Source organism: Suncus etruscus, chromosome 15, assembly GCF_024139225.1.
Source record: "Suncus etruscus isolate mSunEtr1 chromosome 15, mSunEtr1.pri.cur, whole genome shotgun sequence".
Taxonomy (NCBI): Eukaryota; Metazoa; Chordata; class Mammalia; order Eulipotyphla; family Soricidae; genus Suncus; species Suncus etruscus.
Window position 1 is genome coordinate 52,232,885 of NC_064862.1, and position 10,000 is coordinate 52,242,884.

General features: G+C 45.7%; 1 protein-coding gene across 1 annotated transcript in view; it reads right to left on the reverse strand.

Annotated features, from left to right (window-relative positions):
• Positions 1-469, reverse strand: part of MCU (mitochondrial calcium uniporter) — a 157,944-nt gene extending 157,475 nt beyond the window's left edge. The window contains exon 1 of the mRNA XM_049788104.1: positions 335-469. Within this exon, the coding sequence (XP_049644061.1) occupies positions 335-469 (135 nt within the window). The remainder of the gene's footprint in view (positions 1-334) is intronic.
• Positions 470-10,000: the final 9,531 nt, after the last annotated feature.

The window sequence follows — 10,000 nt, forward strand, 5'->3', positions numbered from 1 at the left end:
GAGCTTAGGGCAGATCCACCGGGGGCGGGTCAGGGGAGGCTCCGGCGCCTTCTCTTGGCCCCCCGGTGCCCCCGATCCTGCGGGAACATCCCCGCTGTCGCCCCTCCTCCTCCTCGCCGTCCTCCTCCTCTTCCTCCTCCTCCTCCCGGCCGCCTCCGCCGCCCAGCCCAGCCCTGCCCAGCCGGCCGCCGCTGCAGCCGCCTTGAAGGGCACCGCGGCTCCCCGGAGCGGAGCCCAGCCCAGCCCAGCCCGGCCCGGCCCGAGTTGCGCGAAGTGCCCGCTGCTGCCCCGGCGGCCTGGCTGCCCGCCCCGCCCTCGCGGCGCGCTCGCTCACCGTCCGCTGGCGCTGCTGCTGCTGCTGCGGCCGCCGGGAGCAGCTGGCGACCAGCCCCGGGAAGCAGCCGCCGCCCGCAGCGCCGCCCCGGGAGCAGAGGACCGGCAGCAGCGCTCTCGCCGCGGCGGCCGCCATCTCTCAACTGGAAACGGCGCCCACCGCGGCAGCGCAGCCGCCGCCGGGGGCGGGGCGAGGAGCCGCCACTCAGCCGCCTGGCAGCCAATGGCGGAGCGGGCTTCAAGACAGGAGGCGGGGCTTCTTGCCAGGACCAATGGGAGGCCTGGAAAAGCGCCCCCGGCGGCTGCCAATCACCCGCCGACCTGTCCAGGGTGGGACCCAGTAGTCAATTACGGGCAAATTCTAATCTAGGCAGCGGGGAATGGGCCAGGGCGCCAGTGGAAGTGACTTGTTCCGTCCGGACGCTTCTTCGCCCGGCTATGGGGAAAGGAGAAGAAAGGGGTGTTGTTGTTGTTGTTGTTGTTTTTTACTTTTTTTTTTTTTGGTGTTTGGGCCACTCCCGGCGGTGCTCAGGATTTTTTTACACTCCTGGCTCTGGGCTCAGAAATCATTCCTGGCAGGTTCTGGGGTATCGAACCCGGGACAGCCGCGTGCAAGACAAACGCCTTCCCCGCTGTACTATAGCTCCGGCCCCCCCAGAAAGGAGTATTTGTGCTGAGCTTTGGACTTTGTGCGCGTTCCAAGTTAGGCGTCAGATTAAGTGAATCATTAACTTGGTCTCCTGGAATTCTCGATTTAATGCCCAGAGGTGATAGTATTTGCATACATTGAAATGAATCCTTACGTCAGTGTTTCTCAAATAGTGGGGTGCTGCCCCTCCGTAAAGGGGGGCGCGTTTGACCTCGGCAAACACTGTCATAACAAGCTAAGTAAGCCCCGTGTTGAAGTCTCTGTATGTCTCTGGAGCTGAGAGTTGCTGTGTCCTGCTTCAAAACCCGCTTGGAAAAGCTATGCATTGCAAAACGTGCTCATTGTAGCCATGAATCCAGACATCACCTCTGATTAAAAAATCAGCTCAAATTATTTTATATATTTTTGGTTTGCAGGTTAAAGTTTTTTTTTAATAAAGATGCTATTTACAGTCACGCGCGAAAAATGTTTTCTTCTTCCTAGGGGGGCATGACAGAAAATAATTGAGAAGCACTGCCTTATATTCATGAGGTGATCGAATGACGATGATGAGAAGCATAATATAGGAAGGGTATTGATCATTTTGAAAACAAAGTCCCAGAATAAGAACGTGCCTTCAGAGCGAATGATATCGATAGCCCCTGTTCTGTTTCACGTGCTCCATTCATGATTGCAACACCCTTACACTGATTATTCTTACACTTTACAGAAGCAATACTTATTTTTTTCCCATCTTGGCTCTGTTTGCATGCACTTATTGGTCTGTGAAAACAGAACATTTTGCGGTATAATCAAAATAATGGAGAGGTTATTAGTTTAATGACTTTTCACAATTCAGCGAAGCTAGCCAAAAGAATACATTTTAAAATTATTCATCACTCACTTGGAAAAAAAAAATTCTTTCCACAAGAAATCAGCTCTCGGGAGAACTTGCTGAAAACTCATTTGACCAAAAAAGGAGTTTAAAACCCTACAGTTCACCCAGAAGAGGGTTTCCTTGATATTTGTTGGTTAAAGTCAACATTGTTGGCCAGAAACATAGTGTATGAATAGGGTGCTTAGCTTGCATGCAGCCAATGATCCCTGATCTGGAGTGATGCTTGAGCCTAGAGTCCCCTGCTGTTGCAGCCCTGAACAGCCCTGGTGTGACTCCAAAACCAAAACTAAATAAATAAAGGCAACTTTGCAAGTGTCAGGCTGCAAATTTTAACAAGCTCTCCCTCAAAGGCTGAGTGTGCTTGTAGCAGAAATTCTGTCCTCAGAATTCTCAGTGACACAAGTATGAAATCTCAGGCTCAGAAACCCAGTGGGCTGGAGCACCACAACAGTTTGTGTGAGCCCAGCGCATCACAGCAAAGGAGGGAAGGAAGGAGAAGAAATTAAAAATATTTTTAACTTGGCGAGGAGAAAAGTATTGTACTAAATTAGGAGGGAGATGTATCACACCGGAGAGATCAAGGTCACTTCAGGCTCTGAACTCAGGAAATACTCCTAGTGGTGCTTGGAGAATCATAAGGGATGCGGAGGATTTTTTTGTTTGTTTGTTTGGTTGGTTGGTTTTTGGGCCATACCCAGTGACGCTCAGGGGTTACCCTGGTTATGCGCTCAGAAATCGCTCCTGGCTTGGGGGACTATATGGGATGCCAGGGATCAAACCGAGGTCCGTCCTGGGTCAGCCGCGTGCAAGGCAAACACCCTGCTGCTGCACTACCGCTCCGGCCTATGGATGCAAGGATTAAACCCCGATCGTCTATGTGCAAAGCAAGTCTCCTACCTTAGCTGTATTGTCTCTCCAACTCTTGATATGCTAAATTTTGTAAAGCATCTTTGTAGTGTAGCTCAGTTAAACTTAAAGCTCAGACCAGGAAAATAACTCGAATGGTAGAACACATGCCCAGCATATGTGAGGCCCTGAGCTTGATCCCTGACACTGACTGTACTCTCTACCCCACTCCCCACTGCTTAATGTAGACGTGATGGATTTTGTCCACAGTGCTAAGACAAGCCTAGAACATGTTGCAGACTGAGTACCTGCCAAGAGGGGCCCCAATTTTTTAAGAAACAAAAACTATGTTATTGCATCACTTCTTACAATATTACTCTCATTTCCTTCCCCTTTGTTCTGGTGGTCGAGGTTGGTCAAGTGCCATATTCTGGGTTCTGACCTAGTGCCCATACTTCGTTGCTTTATTCTGGGAATCCAAACATCATTGCCCCTCAGGATCCTTGGGGGGATGGAACTCAGCATCTCATGCCTGTATCTAGCGCTAAATCCACTCCCAAGATTCGATAACTTTCTTTAAAATTGGCAGAAGCTCTTCTTAGCCCAGCACAGCTAAATAAATGTTAACGTGAGGTTTGGGGAATACTTTAATCTTTCCACTCTACCTCAGTACAGGAAGATGGTTGGTTGACTGAGAATGAGAGAGCCGGTCACCAAAGTTATTCAGTTTGCAGTAATGGAACGTGAGACCTCGGGAATTAACTGAGTCCCCCTTCCAACCCCGCCCCACTAGACAGCTGCACACACACTAATCTCTAGTCTCAAAAGGCCACCGCATTCTTGGAGCAACTTCACTCACAGTCATTTTCCACTGTCTATATATAAATATATTGCACATCTTTCCCCAGGCCATATCCCTTCCTTGTCTGTCCCTTTACATCTTCATAAAATGACTGTGGGATTCTATTTTTTTTGTTTTTGTTTGTTTGTTTGTTTGTTTGTTTTTTGGTGCCTTCACCAAGTCTTGTTCAGAACCACACTGGGATCCTTCATCTCCATCTTACACTTCTGAGCTCTGCTCAAATCACCCTTCTCATATTTTCCAAATGATGAAAATTAGATGTGCAGGTCTAACACTTCATTATGCCCATTTGCTAAAACCTGGACACACATTAAAGTCTTGTTGTGTTTTAAATTAAAGTCTTTGGTTGTGTTTGGTTTCCTCTGTTTGTTTTGTCCAAGCAGTGCTCAGTGGGAGGTGTCACATCCAGTGATGCTCAGAGGTTCCTCCTGCTCTGCACTCAGGAATCACTCCTGTAGGTGTTTGCAGAACTATATAGGTAGGATGCTGGGGATTGAATCTGGGTCAGCTGTGTGCAAGGCAAATGTCCTCCTATCGCTCCAGCTCCAAATACATAAACATGAAACTGGAGGGATTCCCAAAGGTTTTTATCTCACCTTTTTTTTTTTTAGTCAGAGTTTGTCAAATTTCTCTACCAAGATTATACTACTGATGTATAGATTGTAGATTTTGAGGATCCATTGATAAGCTGAGCTTTAGTCATTGTGACCAGAAATACATTTCATAGCACTTATCTAACTATTCACAGAAAAATGATAGTTTTCTAGATAAAAGGCTGTTGGTTCTTAGGGTCCAAGGAGGAAGTGCAGCTAGAACAACAAAAAACTCTTCATGGGTTGGAGCAATTGCACAGCAGGTAGGGCATTTGCCTCACATGCGGCCAGCCCAGGTTCAATCCCCAGCATCCCATATGGTTCCATGAGTCTGCTAGGAATGATTCCTGAGCAGAGTCAGGAGTAAGTACTGAGCAGATCCAGATGTAGCCCAAACCCCCAAAATCACAATTAGAACAGTTCTATGGGGGCCTGAGCAATAGTACTATGGGGAAGATGTTTGCCATGCACACTGCTGACCCAGGTTCAATCCCCAGCATCCTCTGTGGTCCCCTGAGCACTTATCAGAACTGATTCCTGAGCTCATCGGAGTCAGGAGTAATGCCTGAGTACTGCCAAGTATGGCCCAAAAGCAAACAAGCAAAAAAAAAACAAAAACAAAAACAAAAAAACAAAAACAAAAAACAAAAAAAAACATTAATGTATATATGTGTGTGTGTGTGTGTGTGTGTGTGTGTGTGTGTGTGTGTGTGTGTGTGTGTGTGTGTGTGTGTGTACACAGGGGCACTTTGGAACATTTCATATCACCCCAGATACAGACAGAAAAGAGATGAGAAATGGGATCATTATTTGCTGAGTACCTGCTATTCCTAATCCTGTGCTTTTCACTCTAAAGATACTACATTTATATTGGATGGTTTAATAACCACAGAAAAACTTTTAAAGCTTATAATTTTGATTAACAAAGAGCTAATCCAGGTTAAAACACATACCTTTGTAAGTGGCCAGCCCTATTTCTGTCTCCAGCACCACATGGTCCTCCCAAACATGGCCTCTAAAGCCTAGGAAAGCCCTGCAGAGCACACCTGGATGTAACCTCCAGGCACCCCCAGGGTGGCCCAAGAAGGTGGCTCTGCATCCTCAAAATCATAGTCACCCTCAAGCTCCCTGAATATGGCTTGGAAGACCTCAAAATAATAAAAGATCTTGTGTGGGATGGAGTGATAGCACAGTAGGGAGGGCAGCCAATCTGGGTTTGATTCCCAACATCCCATAAGGTCTCCTGACCCAGCCAGGAGTGATTTCTTCTGAGCACAGTGACCCCTGAGTGTTTGCAGGGGTGGCCCAAATAAAAAAATAATATTATTCAACCATGCCATCTACACTTTTGGGGGGGGGTATTTTGAGTCACACCTGGTAGCGCTCATGGGTTACTCCTGACTCTACGCTCAGGAATCTCTCCTGGCAGGCTCGGGGGACCATACACTTTTTTTTTTTTTTTAAAGTAGTAATAACAGGCTGTTGGATTACTGGGTCCTACCCTACTCAGTATTTATTCTCCACGCTAGGGATGTGGTCTAGATCTTGCTAATAAAAAGCCCAGGTTTCAGGAAGGCAGAGCATTCATTCTCCAGTCTTCCTCCACTAAGCTGCCTTCCTTTTTAGGCGGCTTGTGTGTTGGGATTCCTGGCTTGAGTGTTGGATTTCCTGAACCTATACTTGCCTCCTTTTACTGTGTAGATTACTTTTGAGTTCAGACCCTGGTTTTTGAGCCTGAGGCTTTCTTCACACCACACTCAGAAGTGAAGTATTTTTTTGTCTTGTATCTATAAGTCCTATGTTCATTCTCCCATGACCTAAAAAATATAATGATACATCTCTCTAGACTGGAGTAATAGTGAATAAAATATGTGTAGAAAAATAAAGGACAAACAGTGTAAAGCTGAAAAATAATATCACCATAATATAAATTGTTCCTTTAAAAGGTATAGAGATTGGGCTGGAGAGATAGCATGGAGGTAAAGTGTTTGCCTTGCATGCAGAAGGTCAGTGGTTCAAATCCCGGTATCCCATATGGTTCCCCGAGCCTGCCAGGGGTAATTTCTGAGCACAGAGCCAGGAGTAACCCCTGAGTGCTGCCGGGTGTGGCCCCAAAACAAAAAATAAAATAAAAGGTATAGAGATAAAATCTATAAGATTACAGATATTGTTATGTATAGTTGCATAAAACATACACATGTACAATTAAGATACTGATTTCTAGAGAAGAAAACATGTTCCCGGGGCCAGAGAGATAGCCTGGAGGTAGGGCGTTTGCCTTACATCCAGAAGGATGGTGGTTCCCGGCATTTTATATGGTCCCTCGTGCCTTCCAGGGGCGATTTCTGAGCAAAGCCAGGAGTAACCCCTGAGCACTGCCAGGTGTGACCCAAAAAGAAAAAAAGAAAAAGAAAAAAGAAAACATGTTCCCTTTAAAAAAAAAAAAGTTTTGGAATTTTGCTTTGGTTTTCTGCTTTTTTTTGTTTTCACGCCCAGAAATGTGTATATGCTTAGTGGTTACTCCTGGCCCTCCATCCAGAAATCACTCCTAGCAGTGCTCAAGGAACTATATGGGATGCTGGGAATGGAATTCAGAAAAGTCACATGCAAGGCAAATGCTCACCTCGCTGTGCTATCACTCCAGTCCCTCCCCTAGGAAGGTTTAAGGTGCAACTAGCCTTCTAGAAACTGTCTTTTACTAACCTGAATTTTTTTTTCTTCTAGTTTTAAAAACATGGTCACTGAAACGAAGATGCCTACTAAATTGTTTTGGGTGCCAAGCCCTAAAATAGGTTCATCTTTCTTTTAACTCTAAGAAGAGAACATTTTCTGGCAGAGAAAACTTAAACAGGTTTCCCTAGTAAAATGTGGCATAAAGTCAGCTCGTAGATATGACTCAACTTCTTGAACTATGTGCCTCAGCATTCCAGAATAGAATGAGTAGGTGATGCATCAAGTTTATTTCCAAGGACAAGAAAACATGAAAGGGGTTGGCTTGGAGATGTGAGACTGGATTGCAAGGTTCTCTGAGAGGAATTACTGTTTCGGTGAGATCAGTGATTCCTAAAGATCAAGGGGAAGCATATAAAGGAAGCAATGGGTAAAGGGTTTTGCACAACCCGCAGCCTGGATCTAGTCTCTTAACTTCAGGCCCCGTTGGTTTTTGAGGTGCCTGAATTTTGGTTCATTTCTCTGTACCAATGACGTATAGTCATTTTGCCAGCACTATAGCTGTTCCTCAGGCTTCAAGGTTCTGTGATCTCTTTGACCTTTTTGCCAGCTTCAGAAAATCATAAATATTTTTGGCAAGTGTTGCTAAGGAGGACTCAACTCCATTTTGGTGGTGTTTTTGTGATACTATCGAGAGAATCCAAGGCCTCAGATAAGTAAGTCATGTGCTCTTATAGATAAGTCACTTCTCTAGCCCTCTCCTACTTAGTATTTTTGTTTTTTTAATAAAAAATTCTTTTATTGAATTACTGTGAGATCCACAGTTCCAAAGCTGTTCATGATTGAGTTTCAGTCATACAAAGTCCAATGCACCAGGGCACATTTCCCACTACCAATGTCCCCAGAGTTTTCTTCCTGCCCTTTCCCCTGCCAACCTCTGGGTCAGACTTTTTTTCTTCTCTCTCTCTCTCTCTCTCTCTCTCTCTCTCTCTCTCTCTCTCTCTCTCTCTCTCTCTCTCTCTCTCTCTCTCTCTCACACACACACACACACACACACACATACATACTTTTCTTTCTTCCTTATTCTTTTCTTTCCCCAAATACTCCCCAATTCTATTCAACCTTACACCAGTCCTTTGCATACTTAGTGTTGGGTCACAATCATACTGACATGCCATACACTAAAATACCTAAACTTTTTGATAACTAAAGGAACCCTTCTGCTTCCCAGATTTGACCTGACTGTGGGATCCTGCAGTAGTGGGCTACAATCACAGACATGCCCCTTTGAGCTCCCCCACCCTCCCTCTCTCTTTTAAATTTTATTCTTGGCTCTATTCAGAAATCTCTCCTTGTAACCTTGGGAGACCATATGGGATGCCGAGAATCAAACCTGGGTCCTCCTGGATTGGCAGCTTGCAAATGCCCTACCGCTGTGCCATTGCTCCAGCCCCTCACCCACCCACCCCTCTTATGAATGTTCTGTGTTTGGGCCTGAGCGATAGCCACAGCAGTAGAGCATTTGCCTTGCATGTGGTCGACCGGGGTAGACCTCGGTTAGGCTCCCAGCATTCCATATGGTCCCCTGAGCCTGCCAGGGGCAATTTCTGAGCTCAGAGCCAGGAGTAACCCCTGAGCTCTGCCGGGTGTGGCCCAACCCCCACCATCCCCCCCCCAAAAAAAAATAGTTCTATGTCTGGAGTCTCAGGTCCTGGACTTATTTTAGAGTTTAATGATACTTGTAATGGATCATCCTTTTTTTTTGGGGGGGGGGGCATACCCAGTAGTGCTCAGGGGTTATTCCTGGCACGGAACTCAGAAATTGCTCGTGGCAGGCTCAGGGACCATATGGGATGCCAGGGATGGAACCCTGGTCCATTCTGGATTGACAGCTTGCAAATGCCCTACTATTGTGCTATTACTCCTGCCCTGGACCATTCTTTTTAACAAAGAAAATTCAGTTTCTTGAGTTTTTTTTGGTGCCAAGTTCAAGAGACCTGTTAAACCTGAGTTGCAAAGGCAGTTCTTGTTCAAATAGAATTATCCTTTTCCACAATCCTCAGATCTTAATGGTTCACGCAAACTTGAATATGGTTCTTTTCTGTGTTGAATTGCCTTGTGACCTCCTACAGCCTTTGCTATTTACCAGACCTCTGGAGTCAGGAATCCTGTCTCTACTGAAGTGACTCAGATATTGAGTTTGTTCTCAAACAAACCGCACCTTCCAAATGTACATAGAAACGCAGCACATGCTCCTATGACCCCATGCCTCTCATTCCAGATGTTCAAAAACCTTTTGTTTGTTTGTTTGTTTGTTTGTTTGTGGGTCACATTGAGTGGTGATCAGGGGTTATTCCTGGCTCTTCCCTCAGGAGTCAGTCCTGGTGGTTCTTGGAGGACTATATGGGATGGTGAGGGTGAAATCCGGGTTGGCTGAATACAAGGTAAATGCCTTTCCACTATACTATTGCTCCAGTCCCACATCTAGAAATCTTTTACTTTTTTTATTTTTTATTGTGACTGAAGTTCATTTACACAGAATTATTTATGATACATCTTAAGCACATTTTCTGACAAGGCTATAAAACCTAATTCTTTTTTTTTTTTTTCTTGGTTTTTGGGCCACACCCGGTAATGCTCAGGGGTTACTCCTGGCTATGTGCTCAGAAGTTGCTCCTGGCTTGGGGGACCATATGGGACACCGGGGGATCGAACCGCGGTTCATCCAAGGCTAGCGCAGGCAAGGCAGGCAGGCACCTTACCTTTAGCGCCACCACCCGGCCCCAAAACCTAATTCTTAAAATGGTAAAGGGTTCCCTCTCTGGGCACTCTCAGTGGTCTGTTACCCATATCCTGTGCATGCTGTGATCTTCCTTCCACTCCCCTATGCTCCTTGCCAACCAGCCCAACCTTCTCTGGAATTAAATGTCCAAATCAAATTAAACTCTCATAATGTGTAGGTGCATGGGTACCTCATAGGGATTCTGTCACACACCCTTGATTATCAAAACCTATTTATGCTAGTCAGGCTCTCAGATTCATAGATCTCCTCTTAAAAGTATTTATCCTTCTATAGAGTTCTTCCAGATTAAAACTACCAGGCAGCCAAATTAATAGAAGTATTTAGATGATAACACTGTCTAAAATTGCCTCTCTCTTAGGCTGGAGCA